The sequence below is a fragment of the Mustela erminea genome, chromosome 8, assembly GCF_009829155.1.
Source record: "Mustela erminea isolate mMusErm1 chromosome 8, mMusErm1.Pri, whole genome shotgun sequence".
Classification (NCBI taxonomy): domain Eukaryota; kingdom Metazoa; phylum Chordata; class Mammalia; order Carnivora; family Mustelidae; genus Mustela; species Mustela erminea.
The window spans coordinates 95451672-95479631 of NC_045621.1; the positions used below are offsets into that span (position 1 = coordinate 95451672).

General features: G+C 43.4%; 1 protein-coding gene across 1 annotated transcript in view; it reads left to right on the top strand.

Moving 5' to 3' along the window:
* The first annotated feature begins 1150 nt into the window (after positions 1-1150).
* Positions 1151-27960, top strand: part of TMEM163 (transmembrane protein 163) — a 224187-nt gene continuing 197377 nt past the window's right edge. The window contains exons 1-2 of the mRNA XM_032354089.1: positions 1151-1870; positions 7414-7533. Of these exons, the coding sequence (XP_032209980.1) occupies positions 1669-1870; positions 7414-7533 (322 nt within the window). The 5' untranslated portion in view covers positions 1151-1668. The remainder of the gene's footprint in view (positions 1871-7413; positions 7534-27960) is intronic.

Below are 27960 nucleotides of genomic sequence, written 5' to 3' on the forward strand. Positions count from 1 at the left end.
TGACAGAGGAATCAACTGGGATAACGTGGAGGAAAAAAGTCTGGGTGAGAGAGAGCAACGGGGTAGGGTAAGGGGTCTGCAATATCTGAAGGATGTCTACGACTGTCTACCTCCGAGGACAGAATCTGGACCGGTAGGTAGAAATTTTCATTGTTTTATTCAAATAATTGTAGCAATTTTCCCTCACTTCATTTTTTTCCTCCCCGCCCCCCCCTTTCTCTCATTTTCCCTAGCAAGAACGCGCATTTAAAATGATCTAGCCCTCCAGCTCTGAGTTTGTAATTAAAGAAATTAGGATCAGAAAGGTAAAGTGAATTGGCCAAGGTGACCGAAGATCTCATCCCAATCCGACAATGCAAAATAAAATGAGATCTTCTGCCCATTATTAGTGTCCATGGCACCTCAAAGGCATTTAAATTGGACTCTGAATTTGGTGGTAGGCAAAGTGAGAATGAGAAAGGAAGTAGTTACTCTTCAAAAAAGGGTGCTCCAATAAAGTAGGCAGGCTTTAAGCGAGGAACTGATATTTTAAGGTCTCATTAAATTTGAAGACTGATAGCCGTCTAAAGATGAAATCTAAACTCTGGAGTTTGGATGTTGATACCGTTAAATTCAAGCTTAGTCTGATAAACGGCCGGTTCTCCCGCTTCTGCACCTCCTGGAGCTCCGAGAGAGCGGGCGTGGGCCCTGGCGTGAACTAGGTGGTTGTCTCTCTTTGCCCGACTAGCTCCGCGCGGACAAAGCAGGGACAGTCGGCTGCTCTGGGACAGCCAGGGGAAGCTTCTCGTAGGAGGCAGGCTTCCATCCGAGTCCTGAAGAAGTGTCAACATTTGGATACTCAGAGGGCAAGTAGCGAGCTGGCAGGGGAGTAGCCGGGACAAAGGCCCAGGGAGAGTCGCAGTGGGGGAACCTTGACGTCCAAACATCTAGAGCTACCAGTGGTTCCAAGGTTACCTGGTCCCCTTAAGTTGGTGCTAGAGAGAAAAATTAGGAGGGGAATGAATCAAAGCTCCTAGAAGGCCGGAGCCGGGAGGTCTTGGCGACAGGTGAACCTCGTTTTCCCGGGATAGGCGGTGAGGCTGGTAGCCCAGCTGGAGACCCTGCACCGCTTCTGAAGCCTACGCAGCTCCAGAGGAGAACGATGTCAAATTAGGGCGCTGCCCGCTCTCTCCTGCCGGAGCGCGGCCACTGCCTTCCCGGACGGCAGAAATCCGGTCCGTGCGTGTCCTCTCCGGACCCCATCCCGCAGCGCGGGTGGGGCAGGTCTCCCGTCACACCCTCTTCAGGCCGCCAGCAGTTCCCGCGAGCCGCCGGGCGTCTGGCCTGGCCGGATCCCTCCCTACCTCCCCACCGGCCTCCCGGAGCGGGCTCGGGCGCCGGGGCCTCGGGGCGGGTCCCTGCCGCCGGCACCTGCCCCCGTGGGCGGAGCGCGGCGGCGACAGTGCGGCCCCAAGCCTCTGCCTCCTGCCGCGCGAGCCGTGCGGCTCCTCAACACCCCCGCCCAGCTTGCTGCCGGCGCACCTCAGCTCCTCGGCACCCTCCCTCTCCCTCCCTCCCTCTCCAGCGGTCCGTCCGTCCCTCTGCCCGCTCCGAGCCGCGGCGCCTCGCACTTCTGACTCAAGTCCTCGCCGCGCTCGTCGCCGCCGCCCGGAACCGCCGCCCCGCGCCATGGAGCCGGCCGCGGGCAGCGAGCGCCGCAGCCCCTCGGGCCCCGCGGTCCCGGCGCCGCCCCGGGGCCACGCGCCCTTGGCAGCCGCCCCCGGCCCGGGCCCGCAGAGCAACCCAGCTCGCGAGCCACCCAAGCCCGAAGAGGAGCGGCAGCTGCGGATCAGCGAGAGCGGCCAGTTCAGCGACGGGCTGGAGGATCGAGGTGAGCGCACGCCGCCCGGCAGCCTCCCCGGCGCGGCCCCTTTCCCCGGCCGGCCGGCGCGGTGAGGAGCCGCTGCTCCCGGCCCGCCTCTACCCATTCTCAGGTTGGCGGGGCGCGGGGCTCGGCGTCTCGGGGCGCTCGGGGACGCGGGGCCCGGACTTACCCCGCGAGGGCGCCGGGAGCCGAGGGCGGCAGCCCCACCTCCTGAAGTCGGCGCCGCTTGGGCAGCCGCTCCTTCCCGGGAGCGCGAGAGCCCGGCAGCCTCCGGACCGACCTCGCACGGGCCTGGGCTCTCCTCTTGGCTAGCTCCGGCCCTCCAGCGCCCAGTGGAAAAGTTTGCGGGAGGCGTTTTTTTGCTTTTGGAGCCCAGTGCTCCCGGGGGAGTGCCAGCCCTGCTCAGCTAGGAGGGACCTGAGCCCAGTGCGCCCTCTTTCTAAGTCCTCTCCGACCCCCGGCGGCCGGCTCCCCGGGAGAACTTCCTTCTGCGCGTTTAGCCTCGCGGAGTCGGTGGGTGGTCGGCTCGGCGAGGGAAGACCGGCGGTCCCCGACTCTCACTCATAGGGCACCTAGTTTACCATAGGTCATTGCCCTGCTGGTTGGTGATGCGGGCAGAGGACTGGGGCAGTCGAGTTTGGACCACCAACCTCCTCTGAATGGATGCCACCGAAACCTGGTGGTTCCCTGCACACGTCTCCAGCCCCTTCAGAATCCCCCCAAGGCACTGGTCTGGAATCCTGCAAACGTCCCTTTTCTGGGAGTCCAACCCCCTACCTTCCAACACACAGACGGTAACCCCCTTTGAGATGCCCGCAAGAAACGGGAGAGACTCCGTTGTTCATTCTCGTGCCTCTCTCCTCCTACATCCCTCTTTCCCTCCCTGCCTCGTTTCCTTTTGGCTTGCAGGGATCCGTGTTCTTGGCCAGATCCATGCATTTTCTGCTGTTTTCTGAATCTAAATTCAGATCGGCCCCCTCAAAAAGACTCCGTGTTTGGGCTAAAGCCCGTTAGTGGCCGAAGCGGGATTCTTGCAGCCAGGCCCTTCATGGGGAGCCGGCTCATCGCCACTCCACCCCCTTTTCTTGGAAGCCTTATTTTGTTGGCTGTGGCGGATTTTTATATTTCAGTCTTAGCAGGTTTTCAGTCCTATTCTTAGTATCTCCTGTACATTTTTATTCCGGTTTAGCGTTCGGATGCACGATCTCTTTGCTCATAGAAATTTTAAACTGTAGCATGTGAAATAGAATGACATGGAAACAGCAATCCCGGAGACTCTGCAGGGATTGCTCAGGGGGGGAACTGGAGCTCCTCCAGTTGCAACGAGTTCTGCACCTATGTTGCAGTTTCTCCTCCTGTTCCAACAGAACTAGATACTGTTACAGAGCTGATGATGGGTGGCATCGCAAGCACCCACACGGAATCCATCACTTTTATTCTAGGTCATGTGAATTACCTTTTCCTCTGCAACTAATACTGTAGGACTCAAGAATTTTGTATTGAAGAAAGACCGAACTCTGGGCTGAGCTTATTTTTGTAGCATTGCAGGTCATTTGTCAAAGCTGGCCTATTTCTCCCCACCCCACAAAAGGACAGGAGGGGAGAACGTGCTAGGGGGAGTTAATATTTAGCATCATTTTGTAGCTTCGTGCTCAAGTGTAAAAAGCCCTTCTGAATTAATTCTTAGGGTCATTTTTCATTGGTCAACTGAATTTCATTTTCCATTATATGATAGCATGAAAGCATTCACTGTTCATGAACGATCCCTGTGTGAAAGCATCGCATATCACACACAGCCTCTCTGTTAGCGTGAACCCTGTCCTCCAAAGAACCCAGCGCCATGTGGTATTGAAAGCTGAAAGTCAGTGTGACATTCTTTTGTTTGACTTATTGCTGACAGCAAAGAGTTAATGATGAATGGATCATTTTCGTTAAATAGATCAGATTACCTGGGGAGGTTTATTACAATATTTTGTGTTTGTGTTGTTTTTTCTTATGGGGCTGCATCTTTCCCATATTGATTTTTGAATCCCTTGGGAACAGTTTGATTGCAGCTACCTTTTTCCTAATGGTGAGAGGATTTGGGGAGGAAGAAGCTAAAGCAGTTGCCTGCTCTGCGTCTCTCCATCATGCCTGGCTTGCTTTTTTTCTAGGCCTCAATACCTATAGCGTGTGTGGGGGTCCGTGCCCTGGATGTGTGTCTATATTTGGCCTTCTTTCTTGTCCTCACTTCCTTTTGAGCTATTAGAGCTGGTTACGGACTGCGTCTAACTCCCATCAAATGCTTGCCTTATCTAGTGTTTTAGGACTTTAGAGGTATTTTCCCCTTAGAAGTGAAGGGGGCTGCTTCCTAGAAACCTAACTAGCTGATAGTGCAGTGCCATTTGGCTGAGCCTTGTAGTCGGGAGCAAGAGTCCTGTGGTCTGAGACTTTCAGGGATTAACACCCACAAAATAGGCCAAGTTTGTCTTGGGTGTTTCCACCTCTTCCCTTAATATCCTCTCTTCTCCTCACAGGTGTTTTCCCATCATTCTGCCCCAAGCCCCTCAAGTTGACTTAGAGTGTTACATGCTTCTGCATTTCTTGCTACCAACCTACCTAATGAATATTGCCCTTCCTTCAGAAGATCCAAGTGTGGCGATTAGGAGAAAGCAATTAGAACTAATTCATACTAGAATGGGAATGACGGATGGCTTCAACTTAACTGCATATATTTGCATTTCTCCCTCTACCCAAACAATGAATTATCAGTCTTTCATTCATACAACCCTTACGCTTACTAATGTTAGGCCCAGATTACAAATAGATGGAATTGGAGTAAAATTAGAAATCTGAATGTGGAGGCCAACTTTGTTGAGAAAGGGACATAGCCCTACATGCGAATGTGCAGCCTTCCTTAGCTTCTCTAGGCTGGGCTACCTTCTACTTCTGAAGCACAGCTTCCTGAAAACTTGAGGACTTCTCATCATTGCTTGTGGGTGTGTGTGCAGCTCCATGTGGAGGCGAAGGTAGAGGCACCTCTATGTGGACCATTCATTTATGAGTCTTTGTAGGTTGTCGTGCTCCCCTTTGAGGAAGGGGATCTTTTCCATTCTTGGTATCAGCTATACTTTTAGGAAGGAAAACCTGTAGGAAATAAGCAAAGGCAGGACCTATATGGGAAAGTTCCTGCCTTCTTGGATGGTCTTCCCATTACATTTACTCTAGTTTTTTAAATTTAAAACCTCCTATGGGGGAGACATGCACACACACGATCAGATGTGGGTAAGAACCACCAGTCCTGCTGCTTAGAGGACTCAGGTATCCTGTTAGCAGGGCAGTCGAGCCTATGCAAGTGGACATCCCAGACTCCTTCCTGAGTGTGCTGGTCCACTGTGGGGTGAGGCACACAGTGGTCTGTGTGGTCAGGACCATATCGCTATAAACAGCTGGCTTTGGAAGGAAAAATAATTGTTATGTGGTGGAATGAAAAACCCAGATCATTGTCCTTTCTCATGGAAAATGAAATCTGCTTCTGAAAGGAACCTTGTTTTTACCCCCAGTGGATAAACCTCTTGTGATTGTTGGTGTCAAAATACGCAGCAAATGAGCTGCTTATTTGAGTCAGTACTGATGTGTTACAGCTTCACTTCTCCTGAAAATCAATTGGCCAGAATGAAAAGGAAGATTTTTATATCATTTGGGAAAAAGGAAACAAATGATTGGGAGAGTGTAGGACCTGCTCCCTCTAGGTTGGCTTAAACAGGAGATAAGGTGATTGTTATTGAAGGGGTGTTGTTTGGTGGCTAGGGAAAAAGTAGACAAAGGAATAAAAACAGGCAGGTGAAGGGAGTTTAATTTGAAATGATGTGTACTGACGGCAGAATTTGAGGAGAGAACGTTTATCTTTTTTCATCCAAGTGCATTTATTAAGGAAGGTTTGGGGAGATTTTTACAGTGAGGTGATGGAGAGGTGTTTAGACCTACCTTTTGCACGCTGCTCTACATTCTGATTCCATGCAAATCTACAGGTTTTGATTATTTAAAAATCTCCGGGCCATAGACTGGGTTCGCTAAGCACCTTCCTGGAAGTTTCCTCTTGCTTCCTTGAGGACTTGTTGAGGTCGCTTGGATCTGGGTAGTGAATGAAATGGAGAAATTTTACCAGGGTCTTTTATAATTTTGGAAGAGGATGTAGTTTTCAGGCCAGAGGCTAAGCAGGGTGCCCAGCTGGTTAAGTGGGATGGTGTCTTTTACACCATGTGCCAGCTGTGAGATGTTGCACGCTGTTTTACCAATGGGTACCTAAGCTCGGACAACCAGTTTCTTCACCATCTGGAGCTGTCGTGATGAAGCTGCTCCACCCCTGAAAGGTATGTCCTGGGCTGTTTAGCTCAAGGTGGTGTCACAAGCTCCTGTCAATGGAGAATGCATGAGAATTTGGTCTTTCCTGCAACAAAGAGACGCTGTCTATGATCTGTTTTTTTTTTTTTTTTTTTAAAGATTTTATTTATTTGACAGAGAGAGAGAAATTACAAGTAGGCAGAGAGGCAGTCAGAGACAGGAAGAAGCAGGCTCTCTGTGGAGCAGAGAGCCCGATGTGGGGCTCGATCCCCAGACCCTGGGATCACGACCTGAGCCGAAGGTAGAGGCTTTAACCCACTGAGCCACCCAGGCGCCCCGATGATCTGTTTTTGAAGGAGAAGAAAAAATAGAAATCAGGGTCATGCTGAAGATGTTTTGACCCTTCACCCAAAGCAAATGGAGCTTGGGCAGCCCCTCTAAGACCTCATGAATTTCAGTTGGTGCCAGGGACCCTTGGTGTTGAAAGCATCAGAGACAAAAATCAAACCTTCCTCACGGGGCCAGCCCAGAAAGCTGTGCCCAGTTTGAGTAGGTTTACCTGACTTGAACAGTCTGAGAACTGTTTGCCTCATGAGTGGTATAGAGCAATACAGACTACAAAACAGAAAGGTAGGAAGAAAACAGGGCCTACAGTGGAGGTCTGGTGGCTATTGTTGGTTGCGATTGAAGAGAAGTCCTTCTCTTCCTGTTAATTGTTGAGGAGGGCAATGAGGCTGTTTACCTTCAGGGACTCATGGCTTTGGGCGAAGGCTCTTTGACCAAGTTGTGGGCACTGCCTGTGGGATCAGTGCAGATCAGTGCCTGTGGCTGAGGAGCCCACAGGCCCAGCTCAATATGGGCTCATTGTTCTGTTTTCCTAATGAAAGGGGCTTGCTAGAGCAAGACCTACATAGCCGACTACATGCTGGGGCTCACGGGTCCAGGTCCAGTGAGTGGGTCTGTGGGGTCTTTCTAGAGAGGACGACTGCTGTTAGCCTGCAGGCATACTTGCCCATGTTGCTAGAGCCTGTGATTTGGCAAGAGATGCCAGAAAGCCTGATTTCCAAGTGAACCCTCCTAATTGTTAAAACACAGTGTGGGCCAAACAAAACATATCTTGGCCCACGGGCTGTCAGTTTGCAGTCCTTGGATAAGAACGTGTAGCTCTGGCTGTGGGTTTCTTAATAAGGAAATGTCTAACTTCCTTTTCTCCTTGTTTTTGTCAGGCTTACTAGAAAGCAGCACTCGCCTGAAGCCTCACGAGGCCCAGAACTACAGAAAGAAGGCGTTGTGGGTCTCCTGGTTCTCCATAATTGTCACCCTGGCCCTGGCCGTGGCTGCCTTCAGTAAGTATGCGGAGTCCTGCTGCTCGATACGGGCTGCTGTTGTCTGGTTTATTCTCTCACTCCTGTACAATCCGCTTTTGCTTTCAGTTGACTATTATTGATGGGAAAATTTTTTTTTAGATGATGGGAGAGTCAGGGTACTTATAAATTAGTAAAATGGCTTCTCTCCTCTGCAGAGGGAAGAGGTGGGTTAAGAAGAAACGAAGAGGGATCCTGGGAGCTTTGGCTCTCATCAGTATGCGGGTTTGTGGAGGGAGATTCTGGCTGCTAGTTGAATAGGGAAAATATTCTCTTGGTGGATGCCTTCAGCTTGGGCTGACATGTGACAAATCTATATCCTTGAGATTTGCATTTTGAGCTTAATGCAACCAGATGAGTGCAATATTGCAGTACATGCTCCCCTCCCCCCCCCCGCCCCACCCCCTTCCATGCCGGCTGTGTAAGGTTTGGATGCAAATCATGTGCACATTTTAATGAAAGAGGAATGGGAGGGTCCTCCGTCAAGTTTTCAGTGACAAGGGAAACAAAAATGTTTATGACAATCAAGAAAAGCTAAGATAACCGAACACTTTGTGCCTATGTATAATCTATTTACTGTTAATGGATTAATGGATAATCCTGTTTAGGTGTTAGGAAGCCCTCTGACATGCATTTTCTCAGCTAACATTTGCAGCCTAAAGAAATGTGCATATGCTATTTATTCTTATTAATCGCAAGATGGTTTCTAAGCTTAAGCGAGGACATTAAGCTTCATCTCAACCTCGGTAGAAACCACCGTGGGTTTTTTTCCTTTTTCCTTTTTTTTTTTTTTTTTTTTTTTTTTATGCTGGGGTAAAGAGGAATGTATTTGGGGCATGTTGTGATTAATTTTTTACTTTGCCAGGAAGATCTATATTCTTAGTGATAAGAATCATGCCAGATGTCTCATGTGGCATCCCTCAGAGTGGGAGAAGAAAGGGCTGTCTGCTGGAAGATACTACTCTGTGTGTGCTGAAAATTCTATTCTGCGCAGTTAGACCTGCTGCTGGAAGTTGGTATTGGCTCCCAAGAGGGAATATTAGAATTTGACCAAATGCTCCCTGCAAAACTAGGCATATATTACTTGGCAAAATTTATATTGGAAACACTGTGCTATATTGTGGCTCTAGAAAAAAGCCAAACATTTAGAAGTAGTGGGTAATGCATTTCAGAGTATAAACATTTACCAGTGAGCCAGAAATCTAATCAAGAGAATTCTGATTCCTGAAAATAGCTCTTCCTGCCTCTTGCCTCCTCTTCTTCAGCTGAAACAAGAATAACGAATCTGATTGATGTCCCTGGAGGGTAATTCAGTTGTGGTGGCTGGTGGTGGGCCCTGGATCAGACACCATCATTAACATATGTAAAGAAAGAGGCATGGAATGAGGGGTGGTGATTTACCAACTGAATAATAGTTACTCAGACATGTCCTCGTGCCTGATAGAGCTGTTTTGATTTTATCGTGTGGGTGTTTGAATGAGGACACAAATGTGAAGAAATACGGAACAAATCTTTCCTTTGGGAGAATAAGTCTATATTTGACGTACTTAATCTCCTAATAGGGAAAAATTAGGAGAAAATGTTGGTTTCATATGTTATGCCTGATCAGTTGGGTTATTTTGAAAATTTTGTTCTCTTTCCTTTAATAGGAAAAGCCTGTTGCATAATGCATATGGAATTAGAATGTTTTCTTTCTTTTAAAATGATTTTACACCTCTAGTGAGTATTTGATTTAAATCCTCTAAATTCTTGCCTATAGAATGTTGGCATTGGCCTATAATATCATGATTTGTGTTACTTTCTGTAATATAATTTGTTCCCAAGTTGGTTTCAAGTTAAACCAAAAAAATGTAGAAGAGTTCTGTTTTCCCCTACTTTAACTATGGAGTAGCTTTTGTGTGTGTGTGTGTGTGTGTGTGTGTGTGTGTGCGCGCGCGCGCGCTTGCTCACACGCACACACGCTTTTGTTTGTATTTTATGGTTTTTTAAAAGATTTTATTTATTTATTTGACAGACAGATTACAAGTAGGCAGAGAGGCAGGCAGAGAGAGAGAGGAGGAAGCAGGCTCCCTACTGAGCAGAGAGCCCGATGCAGGACTCGATCCCAGGACCCTGAGATAGGTAGAGACTTAACCCACTGAGCCACCCAGGCGCCCTGTATTTTATGTTTTAAACCTTTGTGGTGGTCTCTGGTTGTGTTGTTTAAGGTTGTCCTGTTTACCTTTTAGGTTCCTAAATGCATTTCTAATATGAATTATTTAAAACCCTTTTTAAAGTGTCATTTACATATTGGCAGACTTTTGTGCAATCTTTTTCATAGTTTTAAATGGAAAGAGAAATAAGGATTAGGTAATATAAGCTGACTTTGAAATTAGGTTTAAATTAGTATCTAAAGGAAAATGGTATGCTTTCGAAATGGCAATAAATATGTTTTTTAAAAAATTGTCACAAGGATCCCCCAGTCGGAGATCTTCAGGGAGGTGGTTGATAGAGATGTGGGATGAAATGGGATAGGCTGGCTTGGTGAACCACTGTGCCACCCAACGAAATGGTCAGGTTGGACCGGTTGGTCTTTTTAAAGAGAATTAATGTTGAATGACTGCCTGTGATGCTCTGATATAGCAGAGAAGTCTCTGCACTGTGTGTGTGTGTGTGTGTGTGTGTGTGTGTTGGTGGAGACTGATAATCATGGTGATTAGAAGATCATATTGATCATTACATCTTGCCACTGCTAGATGGTAGACTCTGCAGGGAAGGAGGAGCATCCATCCTTGCGTGGAATCAGTATGCAACATTGTTGAATGAATGAACTGAGAGATTTTAAAAAATCAATCTTTCTTTTTTTCTTTCTTTCTTTCTTTCTTTCTTTCTTTCTTATTAGATGGAACGAAATTATTTATTAGAAAGAGATAAATTTGATCTAAAGGATTATTTAGATACCAAGCTTAGAGCTCATGTATTTTTACAGACACCTGAAGAACTTTTGAGAGAATCTGATCATGCTCATGACCATTCTCTCGCGAAGGGCAGCGACTCGGAGCCGCCCCAGCTGGGGTCTGGTGGAATTCCTGTCTTCATATCTCACCTGCCATCTTCTCTTTTATCATGGATGCTGATTTTTGCTGAAAAAAAATGCTGTTGTCTTTTTTTGTGCGTGTTTGAAACGAGGGTAATGTATTATGTAAGTTTTAGGGATGCCACTTTTCTCAGTCAACTGGAAAAGTTCATGTTCTTTACATAGGATGTATGTTGCAAATAAAGCCTGTCACCCTTCCACCTTCTGCAAGCTTCTAGGTAATCAGGTATGCTGTGTTTTCTCAGATTAGCAATTCTTAAGAGACACAATGACAAAACTAGCTTTGGTCAGTATAACTGAGTTGTCTGTGATAAACCACTTGTGTATATAACTCTGGTTGACAGTCAATGTCTAGTATAGTCTGAAAAATTTAAGTGAACTTTCAAGTTTGTGACTTGAAGGTGTTTTGGAAAGGATGTGTGCTTTGAAAGAGGTATAAACCATTTCTGATAATCCTTGGTAATATAGAGATTTTGGACCTGCTAAAAATGCTGATATAAAAGCAGATGGTAATACATCTTGAATATTGCAGAGAGAGCCCTAGTTTGGTTTTAAAATTGGTTCTGTTTATAATCGGTAGGCAGCATAGAAAATGGCAATCATGTTATGAACAAACCTTAAAAAAAATCTATTTTAATACATCTAGAAAGAGAACAGAAATTCTGTTTCAAAACTCAGGGTTTTGACATTATTAATGTCTTCGTTAGAATGATTTAGGAAAATGCATTCTTTTTTGAGGTGTGAATGAGTGCAAGTTAATTTTTAGTCACTCAATACATGTTCTGTGGGAAATGAAGATATATTTGAAATATACTCAGGGGACAGAAAACCTTTCTTAAGATACATAGCTCCGTTAAATAAAAAAGTACTCCAAACTAAGATCTCAGAAAAAGCTCATTCAATAGATAGTGAATCAATAGATTTAAGAATTAGAAATTTTTTTTTGAAAAGGGTGATTTTCTTTTTGAATATGGTGATTTTAAAAAGAATATATTTGATTTTAGCATAAACTCTTGTCCCTTAAAAATGATAAAATATATATAGTTCTTTTTATTTTAAAATTGTGAGGCCAGGAGTTGAGAGCTGGATAAAATGAAATCACACCCATCTTCTATAAGCTTGATAGTGTATGTGTGTGAGAACTTTTTTAGGTAGTCTCTCAAATTTTGGCATATTGTGAGATGGGAGGGTTGACATCCTCTGGTGGTTTCTGGTGCCCTAAGAGTAACATCTGAATAGTGACAGTGTCCAAAAAGGTCAGGCCTGACCTGTGCGCCCCCCTGCCCCCAACTTTTCTCAGACACCCCAACTTTTCCTCAGGACTGGAGAGGGTGTCTTTCGGCCAAGCTCATCTTCTCACAGATCTCCATGTGGTTGACCCCTCTGGAGCCTCACAACCATGCTGACTAGACCCCCCACCCCCCAACCCCCAGTCTGGTTTTATCCATCACACTGTGATTCCTTCACAGTTTTTCTCATTCTGCCCCACCTCTGTTAGATGATGGTGTGTGTGAGGCCCTAGTCTTCTGTGCTGTGTCCCTTAGACACACCCTTGACATTCTGCTTGGAGATTAATCCTTTGTGTTGTTTGCTGGTCTTTCTTTGGATTGATAAAAACAGTATATGCTCATTATAGAAGTTCATGAGACCAGAGATACGATTGCAAATCTCTGTCCCATTCTAAATTTATTCTTTCCCAATTCCTGGTCCTGTGGACAAGCTTTGATGCTGGTGCCTCATGTCTCCTTCAGGATATGGTCTGTGCACTTCCAAGCCTGGGGTTACACACCTTCTGGTTGCTACTTAGGTTAGGCATGATGTCTTATCCTTGCTGGTCTTTGAATTAGCATGGGCCTCTTCACTGGCTGCTGTTTTCACAGTTTTGTGTGAAGTGGATTTGATGTGGAGAACCTTCAGGAACAACTTCCCAACCACCGTCTGGCTGCTGCTGCTGAGGTGGGTGACGTGTTGAGGGGGATGTGGGCAGGAAGTTTGTGAGCCACATCCTGGGGGTGTTCAGTGGGATAACTTGCTTCCGTAAGCATGCTGTGAATGATAACTAGGGATGCTGCTTCTGAGGAGTGGAAACCAGGAGGGGAGAATAGGCCGAAACGTGGCTGGGAACCTCATCCTGACAGTGCTCCCTGCCTCTAGGTTCCTCCTTCATATGCTCATGCTCATGTCATCAAGGACTCTGTGCCTTGTCACCGCTGCCACCCACACACTGCTAGCTCAAAGAGGGCACAAAGAATATAGAATGGCATTTTAGTCAGGTCCCTTTGCTTTCTGTGAGGCCTCTGGTGGTCTTGGCCCCTCCTTCCTGGCTGGACACCTCCATCACCGAGCTTACTGCCCGTCCAGCTCATAAATGCTCCTTGTATTTCCCCACACCCTGCGTCCTGCTCTGCCCTTGGCCTCAGATGCTCTTTGTTCCTGACAACCCCCTTTTGTTGCCTGGCTCAATTTTACTTACCCCTCAACGTTGAGATGAAGGGTCTGCCTCTTCCAGGAAGCCTTCCCTGGGCTTCTGAGCTGATAGAAATGACCCTTGGTTCCAGTAGTCCCATGAGCACCCATAATCAGAAACTTAACACGATACTTAAATCACTGAATTACTGCTCGGCAATAACATACCCTGCTCCGAGGCAGAGCCTCTGTCTTCTCCGATCTGGATTCTCAGCCCCTAACATGGTTGGCACTCAGCTATCGGGTGGGCTGGCGTCATTTTTGACATCTCCCTGCTGAGGCCACCATGGCTGCCACAGACTGAGAATGTACGTTTGCAGGCGAAGATCTCAGAAAAAGGAATAGTGATTTTTTCAAGTGAATGGAAACAAAAGGGAAACTGCAAGAGGGACATCTTCAACTTCGTAAATGGTTGGGATACCAGAGCCCGTTGTCTCCCCCTCCTCCTCTTCCCTCCCTGCCTCCCCAGGCCTCCAGCTCCTCTTGGATGGAAGTGCCTCCCTTGCAGCTGTTAGGAAAGCACAACTTCCCCAGACCCCAGGCTCACAATGAGCTGCTGTGTCGTTGTTTTGAGCCGGGAGTGGACGAGGGGGTCTCTGCAGCTGCCTACATGTTCTGCCCCCCTTCTCTCTGTACACTGTACACAGCATTGAATTAAAGTGTGGCCAGAGTCATTAGCCTGAGGCTATCCTTGTCACATAGCTGTGGCAGGGTCTCCGGGGAGCTGGGCAGTGGACCCCAGCTGGACTCAATAGGCCCAGTGGTTCCATGCGCCGCCTTGCAGGGGCCCTGGGTTCTGCTGGGCTACAGCCAATGCTCTGGGGGAAATTTGGGAGGGCTTTCCCTGCTGCCCTGAGTGGCTCTTCAGGCATAGTGGTGAGCCACTTGGACGTGAAGAGGTTTTCTGGTCTGCTTGTACTCCAAGGCTGTGGCGTTGTGCTCTGGGAAGTGCATCTTGGAATGTGAATTTCTGGTGTAGCCGCTCAGGACAAGAGGTTATTTTCTGGTCACTTGTCTCTGAGGGCTGAAGTGCAGGCCTACTGAGGTTAGGAAATTCCAAGTGAAGCCAGAGCTAGGCAGAGAGCCCTTTTGCTAACACTGCGCTCCCCACCTCCCTGTAAAGGAACCTGTTCCTCACTTTCCACCGTCTTCCACCATCTTCCATGAACTGCCTGTCCTTCCTTCCAGCCAGTGAATGTGTTTATCCAGTCCTTATCAAGTGCCTGCTGGCGAAGCACAGTCTGCTGTGCCCGGTGACACAGAGGATGTTAGGAAGTGGGGCAATCCTCTGTCTCCTTCAAGAGTTCAGGTCTAAGGCGAAGATGAATCCTCTCAATGTCAGGGCAAATGACAGGGCAGTGGGGTAGGATACATGATAACCTGAAACCTGCTCAACCCTCCTCCATTAGACATCTAAAGTGCTCAAGAAAGGACATCACTTATCTGTTAGAGAAAGGACGATCTACAACCCCAGGAAACCTCTGCTCCCCAGAAAGGATGAGATGAAAATCAGAGCTGTCAGTGCAGAATGGGGTACTCTCCTGGGGTGAGAGGGCCTGAAGATTGCGGGACTCGGAGGCTTGAATTACAAGGTCACGTGAGGCTGGAACATAGTGGCAGAAGTTTGTTGAGACTGTCTTCACAAACTGTCACACACACAGAGGCTTAGACAATGGAAAATTACTTTCTAGGCAGGGGCCCTCGACCAGTCCTTCGTGTGGGCTGCCCCAGGGAGAGGTATAACCTTGGGAGAAGGGTAACTTTGGAAGAGGCAGCTTCTCTCTGTAGAGGGTATTGGACAGTTGAGGAGAAGGACGGGGCTGTGGGCCGTCAACAGCCCTCACTTCTGATAGTTGGGGGAATGAGTGCCTAGGTCTTGAGGGGGATCCAAGAGGTAGGCCATGGCCTCCACTGTAGGAGTTCGTACTGCCCACTTTGCCTAGGAGCCCTCAAGCTGAGATACAGTGTGGATGTGGTCGAAGGTTGGAAATGCCTCTGGAGTGTCTGTAAGAAGCACGTGCAGAAACTCCGCTCAGGCCCAGCACTGTCTCACGCATGGCCTAGCATGTCTCCACCAAAGATGAGCTCCCAATCTAACCCTGGAAAGTTCCTGGGGGAAAGGGTCCAAGAGCCATTCCAGCAGCATGATCAGAAGTCCAATTCCAGACAACAGAATTACCTGACCAATCCACTCTCCCCTCTATTTCTTGCTTGTCTTCCTTTCAACCACCATTTTACCTCTTCTAGTTGATTCTTTTATTTACTTGTACATTTGGTTCTTGAATGACATGGATTTGAACTGCATGCAGATTTTTAAAAGATAGAATACAGTACTGTAAATGCATTTTTCCTTATGATTGTCTTAACGTTTTTTTTCCTCTAGCTTATTTTCTAAGATTATAGTATATAATACGTATAACATACAAAATATGTGTTAATCGACTGTTTTTATTAGTGGAAGGCTTCCGGTCAACAGGAGGCCATTAGTAATTAAGTTTTGGGGGTATCAAAAGTTAGGAATGGGTTTTGTCTGTGTAGCAGGTCAGCATTCCTACCTGCCGCACAAGTTGTTCAAGGGTCAACTGTTTATGTATAAATAACAAGCTTCTGGATTTTTACTTATTTTTATTTTTTAGGTTTTTTTTTGTTTTTTGTTTCTAGCCATTTTTGACTTCCCGCCGTGAAAGAAGATAATTTACTTTGCTCCCCTCTTCTTGGTCCCACACAAACACGTTGACCTTCCTGAGCTTTTATCAGTACATACTAGTCCTGCTTGCATTATTGTGACCATATTAGTCCTGCTTACGGAGACATATGGTGAGGAGCGCTTACTTCTTGCCTGCCTTATTTTTATTTTCTCCGATTTTAATATCAGTTTTGTTGATCCCTATGTTTGGTTTTCTCTGAATCTTTTTCTTACTGAAGTCTAATTCCGCATTTCTCTTCCAACCTCAACTTCTTCATGGTATTTTCAGATGCGTAGATAACTCTGTCAGTTGCTTCTTGAAGAAGTCTCTTAGGGGCGCCTGGGTGGCTCAGTGGGTTAAAGCCTCTGCCTTTGCTCAGGTCATGGTCTCAGGGTCCTGGGATCGAGCCCCACATCGGGCTCTCTGCTCGGCGGGGAGCCTGCCTCCCCCTCTCTGCCTGCCTCTGTCTACTTGTGATCTCTGTCAAATAAATAAATAAATAAAGTCTTTTGGAGGAAAAAAGAAAAAAAAAGAAGTCTCTTGAGAGCCAGGCGATGTCCTCAGATTCGTTCCAGTTTCCCTCTCTCCTTGGTGCACAGCTGTGTGCTAGGATTTCCCGCGATCCACCACCTCTTTGGCCATTCCCTTTATTTCTCTCCTCTGTTGAGTTTCCTGTCTCCTGGATACCAAGTTTTCCTCTTCTCTGGTTTGGAGGGAACATATCTTTTCCTAGCTCCCTGGGAAAGGGCACCTGGGAGGTGAAGCTTTCAAGCCTGAAATGTCGTTAATACATCCTGACACTTGATTGATGGCTAAATGGAAACTTCTCAGTAGGAGATAATGTTCCTTAAGAGTTTTAAAAGGTTTTGCCCCATTCTGTTCTTATTCCTGGTGTTAGTATGAAAGTCCTAAACTATCATAAGTTCCAGTCCTTTGCCTGAGATTCTCTCTGGTGGGGTTAACAACAAGCATCCCCTGCCTTCATTTTCTGTGCGTTTGCTTCACTTTCTGGGAAGTGGACTCAACATTACATTCCTGCCTTTCTGTTAAACTTTCCATTTCTACTGTCAAGTTCTGTTTTAAATTGTCAGCGTGTTCCTTTTAAAAGTCACCCAACTCTTGTTTCATTGATCTTTTTTGGATCTTTTAAAAAATCTAACCTTTCTGAGAAACTATTAGTGGTAGTTTAAAAGCCTCTTTCTATTTCTTCTGTTGTCTTCCTCCAAGATTCCCTCCTCCCAGTGTGCCGTAGGTTCATCATTCCTGTTAGGGAGGGATCCTGTGAGAAGCAGTCCTTGAGACTCCGCTCAGAGTGAGAGTGGGTATTCAGCAGACGGGAGATCTGAGCATGTGATGGCTTTACTGGAGAGTGATGTGGTTGCACTGTGGTGTCAGATAGTTTCTGCCTTTTTTTTTTTTTTAATATTTTATTTCTTTATTTGACAGAGAGAGATCACAAGTAGACAGGCAGGCAGAGAGAGAGAGAGAGAGAGAGAGGGAAGCAGGCTCCCTGCTGAGCAGAGAGCCCGATGCGGGACTCGATCCCAGGACCCTGAGATCATGACCTGAGCTGAAGGCAGCGGCTTAATCCACTGAGCCATCCAGGCGCCCCTAGTTTCTGCTTTACTTCTAGATTCATCCTCTTGGGCTCGCCACGTTGGCCAGAGAAGGGCCTTCTGATCTGCCTGGAGTGTGAACACCAGGCTGTGTGAATTTTGGAAGCTTAGTCGGGCAGGAGGATTGGGATCTTCGTGTTCTACTTGGAATTCTTAACTTGGTCTGCTATTTTCAGTTTGGTTTTCCTCCTACCTTTAGCTGAGCCTGGTGTCCCTCACATAAGAGGCTATCACACCCCCTCTGGAGAAGACACCTCCAGTCTTCTGATAGGAGAGTTGGGGGTGGGGAGAGGGCACAGGCCTTCTGTGCCTATGCTTTTCACTGGGGAGGAAAGCCAGAGCACTGCCTTTCCCACAGGCCTTGAACCCACCACACTGTGCTCAGTCTTCACTGTTACATTGTGCTACCAATTCTCAGTTTTCTGGGTGTCCTGAGGTGTAAATTGGGTTGTCTTTTTGCTTTCACAGAGCTGTCTTAGGAATTTGCTTTCTGGAGTCTGTTAAATCAATTACTACTTGCCCATATGTTTTCTAGCTGCTAAAAATAGTTCTTGTTGCCTCTTCCATCTTCTTTTTCTAATGAGTTTTCTTTAAAAAAAAAAAAAATCCCTCTACTCTTAGTTTAGCGGGTGTTTTAGAGGAAGCAAAAGCAAACGTGAGGAATCATGCTGCCACATTTCTCTGGAAATGTTAAACAGAGCAATTTGTAATGAAAAATATAGTAAGTGAATCAGAAACCAATGAGACATAGTGAACCAAAATACAGTCTGAGGAACTTACCCGGAATATAGCACAAAGTGATACTTCCCTTTCGTATTTTCTATTCAAGAGACATGGAAGATAGGAAAAGTTCCAATAGAAACAAATAAGAATTCCAAAAGCAGAGAAGAGGAAATAGGGGGTAGTGTTTTTACAAGTGTCTGAGCCTGTTGTGGAGTTGACAGGAAGGGTGGAGTACATAATTCTCAAACCATTGAAGGAAAAATAGATTAGTCAACTGACCCTATTCTGTACACAGCTGTAGTGAAACAACAACAAAACACAGAAAAACAAAATGTAGAATTAGATCCGAACATTTCAGGAGTTAAAGTTTCAATGGATTAAATCCAACAGGTTAAAGCGAGACATAGATTTGATTTAAAAATCTAGCTGTATACTGTTAATAGGAGATAAACCGAAAACCTAAGGTAACAGAATGGCTTAAGTAGAGAGAGAGAAAATGATCTACCTGGCAAATACCAACAAATGCAAGTTGGTGTAGTTACATTAATCAGGGAAAATAGACTTCAAGAAAAAAAGCATTATTAGGCTTAAAGGGTGTAACTATATAAATAAAAGGGTCAATTCACCCTGGGGGAGAACTATTATGAGTTTGTATGCACCAGAAAAACACTAATAAAACACCCAACCAAAAATCGGCAGAATTTGGGGTAGATGAACAAATCATCATAATGGTAGGCTTTATTCTACCTCTTTTAATAGCTGATAATTAAAAAGGATAAAAACTTAGTGAAGACTCTGAAAATTGAAAATGTAATTCATTGTTTTTCAGACATTTTTGACTGCTATCCCTAGTGAGAAACACGTATGTCGCTTAGTATAAATGAGCTTCTGCGTACATATACTACATATTTTCCTATGTAAGCTTTTGATTATAATATACAATATGATTTTTTGTGCCATTAGGAAATTTTTTAAAAAGTGCTGCCATTGAACTATATATCATGCTATTTACTGAGTGACCTGATGTCCGAGGTGTTAAAATTAGGGGGAAAATGTGCCCTATGATTACTTCTCCTTTCATTTAAAAAAGTGCTGGTCACAACCTATCAAACTGATTTTGTGCCCCACTAGTGGGTTTTAACTTTGAGTTTAAAGAGCACTGAAACCCAGTAGGTCATTATAGAAGCATACATTCAGCAAGTATGTTTTTTTTTTAAATTTTATTTTTTATAAACATATATTTTTATCCCCAGGGGTACAGGTCTGTGAATCGCCAGGTTTACACACTTCACAGCACTCACCAAAGCACATACCCTCCCCAATGTCCATAACCCCACCCCCCCTTCTCCAACCCCCCTCCCCCCAGCAACCCTCAGTTTGTTTTGTGAGATTAAGAGTCACTTATGGTTTGTTTCCCTCCCAATCCCATCTTGTTTCATTGATTCTTCTCCTACCCACTTAAGCCCCCATGTTGCATCACCACTTCCTCATATCAGGGAGATCACATGATAGTTGTCTTTCTCCGCTTGACTTATTTCGCTAAGCATGATACGCTCTAGTTCCATCCATGTTGTCGCAAATGGCAAGATTTCATTTCTTTTGATGGCTGCATAGTATGTTTTAACATCATGGAACTACTTCCACGGTCAGAAAGAAAGGTTCATCAAATGATTGAGATGGGTATTTTACAGACTGTGTTCTCTATAATGCAATGATCATTTGAAATCAAATATGGCTAAAATAACCCTATACATCATGATTTATGTTGGGAAATTGAAGAACATGTTTCTAAGAATTTCAAAGAAAAAAGTTTTATTAAATATTAAAAATCTATTTTGAACTTAAAAGGAAAAATTGCAAATTGGTGAGCAAAATTGCCTAAAACAAGAGGCTAAGAAACAGAAGAACAGTAATCCAAGGTAGGCGAGAGGAAGCAGATAATACATTTAAGAGTACAAACTAAGAGAAAAAGATACAATAGAGTCGACAAAACTAAAAGCTATTCAAGAATAAAAAAATAGGTTGAACTCTGGTAAGACTGATCACAGAAGAAAAGCGACAAATGAAAAGTAATTAGAAAGGAAATGAGAAGTGTAATTGAAAAAAAAATTAGAGAATGAGACTATTGGAGTTTTAGGTCTATAAATTTGAAAGTTTAGGTGAAATGCATAGTTTCATAGAATAATAATGTGCCAGGGTTATCTCAAGGTAAAAATACCCCAAAATGCCTGATTTAAATTTAAAAAGTTAAGGTAGGCCAGCGGAGCTCAACCAGGTCTGGTTTTGCTGCCCCTTCCTCTCCCAGGGGACTTCTGTCAATGTGAGGTGACGTTTTTGATTGTCAGACTTGGGGTAGAGATGCTACTGGCATCTGTTTGGCAGAGGCTGGGTTGGCAGAGGCTGGGTTTCCACAGTGCATTGGACCGGCCCCCACAACAGAGTTATCTGGTTCAATGTTGGTAGTACTGAGGTTGAGAACTTGATCTAGGCCAACAGGGTTTTAAAGGTGCTTTTATGAATATTCAAGGATCAGGTAATCCTAACCTCATGTACTGTTCCAAAGCAAAGGAAGGAACATTCCTACATCATTCTGAGACTAGGACTAAGTTGGTACTTAAACCAAAGCTAACAGGGAAGAATTTGTAGATCAGTAGCCTTCATATGGATGCAAAATCTTAAATAGGATATTAGCAAACTGAACCTCTGTGTTTATAGAACAAACAAAACAAATAAATAGACGTCATTAGCACATTGTGTTTATTTTAGGAATGCAAGAATGGTGTAATTACAATATTCTGTCATTCACCATGTTTCTAAGTTAAGAGGAAAAATCATAGCATCTTTTAGGAAACCTACAGAATGCATTTGTTAGAATTCAAGGCAAGATAAAAACGTAAAGCAAACTGAGAAGAGAATTGTTTGAATTTGATAATTTGTAATAATTTGATAACTTGATGTTTTCATCAGGAGATGTTAGGTGGTAAATATTAGCAGCAGTGTCTTAATATCTGTAATTAGGATAAAAATGCCTGCTATTACCACTTATCCTTAACATTATTCATGATGTCTTAGTGGAGTAAGTAAAGAAAAGAAATAAAAAAATAAGGAAGGGAGAGGGAAGAAAAGTAACCATTACTCTTTGATATTATAGTCTGCTCTACATAGAAAAGCCACAGGAGTCAATAGACATGCCTATGAGAAATAAGAAATTTCAGCAAGGTTATTGTCAATGGGTAGAAGTTTAATATACACACATCAATTGTGTTCTATAACGACAACACAGAAGTAGACCTTTTAATTTTCTTTTTCTTTCCTTTTTTTTTTAAATTTTTAAAAAAGATTTTATTTATTTGACAGAGATCACAAGTAGGCAGAGAGGCAGGCAGAGAGAGAGAGAGAGAGAGGAGGAAGCAGGTTCCCTGCTAAGCAGAGAGCCTGATGTGGGGCTCGATTCTAGGACCCCGGGATTATGACCTGAGCCGAAGGCAGAGGCTTTAACCCACTGAGCCACCCAGGTGCCCCAAGACCTTTTAATTTTCATAAGGATGCTATTTTTTTTAAAAAAGATTTTATTTATTTGACAGACAGAGATCACAAGTAGGCAGAGAAGCAGGCAGAGAGAGAGGAGGAAGCAGGTTCCCTGCTAAGCAGAGAGCCCGATGCGGAGCTTGATCCCAGAACCCTGGGATCATGACTTGAGCCGAAGGCAGAGGCTTTAACCCACCGAGCCACCCAGGCACCCAAGGATACTATTTTGTATAGTAAAAAAACCCCTAAAGGGAATAAATCTAGGTACAATTCCTAAATAAGATGTAAATGCACTTGTCAAAACTTTGAAAACTTGAATAGTTGAGATTGTGATCCACGGAAGCTGGGACTAGGGATGTTGGTTCTGATAGACCAATGAAGTCGTATAGGGAGCCTCACATTATGGAAATTTTGATAGGTGAGAGAGGTAGTACTGCACCTTACACATCAGGCAAGGCAGTGATGCTACTGGAATAATTGACTGTGTAGAAAAGATGAAACTAACTCCCACCATATCCAAATGTAAATTCCAGGTGGACTTAGAAACTAAACCTGGAAAAATAAGAATTTGAAACTCTTAGATGAAAATATGAGACTATCCATATGACCTGGATGTAGAGATTTTTAGAATTTATGGCACAGAAAGTGTAAACATCAACACATTTAACTACGACAGTAAAACACATTAGTAAATTTAACATCAGTAAATATGCATCCATGAAATAAACATCATTCAATTGAACTACAAGCATACTAAGACCATTGGACATGAAAAAAAACATTTAAAACAAAAGATAAGCTTTTGACTGGGTGAAGATATTTGCAAAGTATGCAACTTCTGGATATGTTTAAGGAGATCTATAGACTACTCAGAGCGCTTTTGTTTGTAACAGTGAAAAACTAGGAGGGAGGGATGCCTGGGTGGCTCAGTTGGTTAAGCTGCTGCCTTCAGCTCAGGTCATGATCCCAGCGTCCTGGGATCAAGTCCCACATTGGGCTCCTTGCTCCGCAGGGAGCCTGCTTCTCCCTCTGCCTCTGCCTGCCACTCTGTCTGCCTGTGCTCACTCTCTCGCGCGCTCTCTCTGACAAATAAATAAATAAAATCTTAAAAAAAAAAAAAAAACTAGGAAGGAGGGGCACTTGGGTGGCTCAGTAGGTTCAAGCCTCTGCCTTCAGCTTAGGTCATGATCCCAGGGTTCTGGGATTGAGCCCCGCGTTGGGCTCTCTGCTCAGTAGGGAGCCTGCTTCCTCCTCTCTCTGCCTGCTGCTCTACTTGTGATGTCTGTCAAATAAATAAATAAATAAATCTTTAAAAAGAAAAAAAAAACCCCACAAAACTAGGCGGGATAGAGATGTCCATTAACAGGGTATTTGATAAACTGTAGGGTCTTAGTGTCTTAGTATAGTGGAGCTCTATATAGTTGGTCTATATATAAAGTTTTCAGTTTTATCAGATCCTTTTTATAACCAATATTTTATATTCATTTTCTATTTTCAAATGAACTTTTATCAATACATATCCTTTATAAAAATAGTATTATATTCCAAATACAATATAAAGGAGATATCAAAGGAAGGTAATTTTGAAGAAAGTAGTGTATATTTGAATCTATAAATATTTGCTTTGATGATATTAATAGAACTATGTATTTGCTTACACTTGCATATAATGAGAAAGTGGGGATCTTAAGAGAAGAAAAGAGTCCTAGTGTATTGTTGATATTTTCCTTTGTATGACATTTTGAAATATGGGCTAAACAGGTATACTGGTATGCATATGTAGAATTAGCATGCATGTGACAGCTGCAAGAACAGATTGCTAAAAGTGTTTTATATTGTATGTTGTGTACCTGGAGTGGAGTTGCCATTGTGGCATTGGTGACTTGGTTTATAATTCTCTATAAAGGTCTGAATAAAACCAAACACACTCTTCTCTTGATTTACATGGTAGTCACGCTCCTGGACAAAATCAGCGTATCTTAAAACTATGCAAAACAAAACTCTCTTGTATAGGTAAAATAGAGTCAAGTTCTAGGCTCAGGTAATTTTTCACCTAGATGAGTATTTTGTGAGTTATCTGAAAGCCCTATGGGACAAGAGAAAATTCTTCAAAGTAGAGGACCCTCTTAAATTTTTAGGATATTAAGATCCCTGGCTCCCTCCCACCTCCTAAATGCTGTGATCACCCTAGTCCCAAGTTGTAACAATCAGTGACAACCCTGAAGATTTCCACCATGCCTCCTCAGGGTATAGTACTATCTTATTGGGCATTGCTGATCTAGAGAGACCCTCTGACTTGGAGGGATCTGAAAAACAATGTTGAGGAATACAAAAGCTTTAAGACCCTATAAACCTTAATAAACACAACTTGTAGATAGCAAGCAGAGAATAACATCAACCATAGGAATGAGGAGCCAAACTCAGGATGTTGAATGTCTTGAAGTGGGTGAAGACAAGGCATCAATGGAAGATATGCAACAGGCTACAGCTCTAACTGGGATGTTTGTATAAAACAAAAAACAAAAACAGAATTCCAACCAGTTCTGGAGCTAATATATAAAGTGTCAGGATTTATCAAAACTGGGTGGAGAATATAGTGATGTGGTTCTCTAATTATTTTTTAGGTCATTATATGCCTAAAAGCCTTACAGAATAATCTCAAGGGAGACAACAAAGCAAAGAGAATGAGTAGGATAAATGTCAAATGAATGGTTACCATTGTATCTAAACCTTTATGTGATACCTTTTGTTCTCTCCCCAACATTTTTGGCTACTGTCTGTTAATTCTTTGCTATGAAACGGCAACCTTTTCTTCCCCTTCCCCCAACCCCTTTCCCACAACAGCTAATTTGAAGTAATATCCTTTTACTCACAGTCTGTATCCGTGAGGCAATCAGTGAACATATTCTTCTTTTCATTTACTCTTGCCAATGCTTTCCCTCCTTTAAAACAGTATAGGTCATCTATATCATCAGATCATATAGACCTTCCACAGTCTACTGTTTTCCTTATAACCATCATTTAGTTCTAGTTCTACAGGTTAGTATATATATATTTTTATTAACATATAATGTATTATTTGCCCCGGGGTTACAGGTCTGTGAATCATCAGGCTTACACATTTCACCACACTAACCATAGCACATACCCTCCCCAATGTCCATAATCCAGCCACCCTATTCCTACCCCCTCCACCCTCCAGCAACCATTAGTTTGTTTCCTGAGATTAAGAGTTTCTTATGGTTTGTCTCCCTCCTGATCCCATCTTGTTTAATTTTTTTTCCCTCCCTACCTCCCTAAACTCCCTGCCCTGCCTCTCAAATTCTTCGTATCAGAGAGACCATATGATAATTGTCTTTCTCTAATTGACTTGTTTTGCTTAGCATAATACCCTCTAGTTCCATCCACGTTGTTGCAAATAGCAAGATTTTGGTTTTTTTGATAGCTGCATAGTATTACTGTGTGTGTGTGTGTGTGTGTGTGTGTGTGTGTGTGTGTGTGTGTGTGTGTACCACGTCTTTATCCATTCATTTGTTGATGGACATCTAGGTTCTTTCCATTGTTTGGCCATTGTGGACATTGCTGCTGTAAACATTGGGGTGCATGTGCCCCTTTGGATCACTACATTTGTATTTTTAGGGTAAATACCTAGTAGAGTAATTGCTGGGTCATAGAGTAGCTCTATTTTAAACTTTTTGAGGAACCTCCGTACTGTTTTCCAGAGTGCACCAGCTTGCACTCCCACCAACAGTGTAGGAGGGTTCCCCTTTCTCCACATCTTTACCAACATCTGTCATTTCCTGACTTGTTAATTTGAGCCATTTTGACTGGTGTGAGGTGGTATCTCATTGTGGTTTTGATTTGTATTTCCCTGATGCCGAGTGATGTCGAGCACTTTTTCATGTGTCTGTTGGCCATTTGGATATCTTCTTTGCAGAAATGTCTGTTCATGTCTTCTGCCCATTTCTTGATTGGATTATTTGTTCTTTGGGTGTTGAGTTTGATAAATTCTTTATAGATTTTGGAAGGTTAATATATTTTTAATAGTCACTGCCAGTTCTTACACTGATGCTTCATTTTAGCTCTTTATCCACTGGATTCCACAGGAAGAGTTCATGAGAGCCTTCTTTCTTTCTTTTTAAAAGATTTTTATTTTTTTATTTGACAGAGACAGTGAGAGTGGGAACACAAGCAGAGGGAGTAGTAGATGCTGGGGCTCGATCCCAGGTCTCTGGGATCATGACCTGAGCTGAAGGCAGATGCTTAACGACTGAGCCACCCAGGAGCCCCGGGAGCCATATTTCTTGAGCTCTTGCATGTTTTGTTTTTTCCTGTGGCCTTTGTACTTAAGGTCATTTTGGCAAGTAACAATCCTGGATTCACATTTTCTCCTCCTATATTACACTATTCCCTTATGGCATAAAGCAGTGCTGTTAATGTTTGGTGGCAGTCTGAGTTTTTTTTTTTTTACTCTTAAAAGCGACTTGATCTTTTTCTTGGATGCCCCCAAATGACCTCTTTTCTTCTTCTTTCTTTAATGTTTTACCAATGTCCTGGTGATAGTTAGTTTGGGTCAACTTTTCCCAAGTGTAAGGTGTAGTTTCATGTGTTTCTATTTTAGAAAAGTTTTATTGTATGTATTATAGTTTCAAGTATTTTTTTGATTCTATTGTCTTGGTTTTATAGCTTAGGAGTTTCTGGTATATGTGTTTTGGACTTTCTTACCTTCCTTCCTTGTCATCTGTATCTGTTCATTTTCCTCAAATCTCTAATTTCTTTTTGAGTTTAATGATTTTTCTCGTTTCTACCTGTAGTTCTTTAAAAATAGTACTATGTTTTTGCTCGTCTGTTTTTTCTAGTTTTATGTTCATTACTGTAATGCACATTTTCTTTTGGTTTTTAAGCCTGAGTTCTTTTATCTTTTACCGCCCAAATGTTTTATTTTTCCCATCACATGTTTCTGAAATTTAATTTCTGATTTTTATATATATATAAATATGTATAAATAATATATAAATAATACATAAATACATAATACAAATACATAATATATAAAAATATATATATAAGCAATATAAATATATAATTGTATATATATTTCTATACATGTATCATTTTCTTTATTTCTTTTTGCTTATTTTGAGAAACTAAGAGTTTGCATCCGTTTTATAAGCATGTTTTTCTTGGTGTGTACTCACCATATAGAGGGACATTTTTCTGCTTCCCCTTTTTTATTTACTTGTATAATATCTGAGTTTGATCTTCCTCTGTTACTCCTATTTAATGGAAATGAGTCTTGTACTTTTATGAGGAGGGGTAAATCTGGAGAGCTTTTTGATCATGATGACTTGAGCTCTTTTTTTTCCCCCTCTCTTTTTTTCACAGAGTAATTTAAAAGTATTTTGGTTCTGCCTTCTGTTCTTTGGTTTTGCTGCTTTTCCCCATTTTCCATCATGAGTGTGTTTTCCTTGGCTCCAGTTGTCTCTGGCCCCTGCAAGTTGGATTTTACTCTAGTAATTTCTTCTCGGTGGTGGGAATCTGTCCTAGGAGGGAGCTCTGTCTTGTTAGTTCAAAGCACACAGACCACTTCAGCCCCATCAGACAGTGCTGCTGTTCCTGTGTATTTGACTACACAGGATTGGAACTTGTAAAACTTTCTGTCATTTTGGACTGCTTTTCTCAGATTGACCTATTCATTCCAGTAATTATCTATTGGTTTGGGGCTTCATTCCTCCCCTTTGCCTCTTTCTGAACATTGCCAATAGTGTACAGATTGATGCTTTGTGACAATGCTTTCCACCTAAGTGATTGAGTTTTTTGTTTTTCTATCATAGTTTCTCTGATGTTTTAATGGAGGGTATTCAAGGAGATTAAAAAAACCATTTCACCACATTTCTCTCTTTCCAGAAAACCTTGGATTGTGTCTTTCTTACCTTGGTGCCTTTTCCATAATGCCTTTATTTATCCAGGTAGGTTACAGGCATTCCTGTTAATAACAATGAGAAACACTGTAGCATTTTTAGATGAAAAGTGCACTTTTTTTTTTTTTGGTGAAGTATGTTTTCAAAATGGAGACTTTTTGCTATTTTTTGAAAAAGAGTCTGTGCTTATGTGGTCACTTTGTGATGGTTTGGATCTGATCTGAGGTTATTCTTTAGTGTGAATGAAGAGATACGGTATCAGAACTGAATAGATACTTAGGGAGCAATTGATGTGCCAGTCTCCCGGAAGCAGAAGCTTAAACTTTACATGAGTGCATTCTTAGGAAATAATTTTTAAATGACAAGGGGTGGCTATTTTTTTTTGTCTGAGC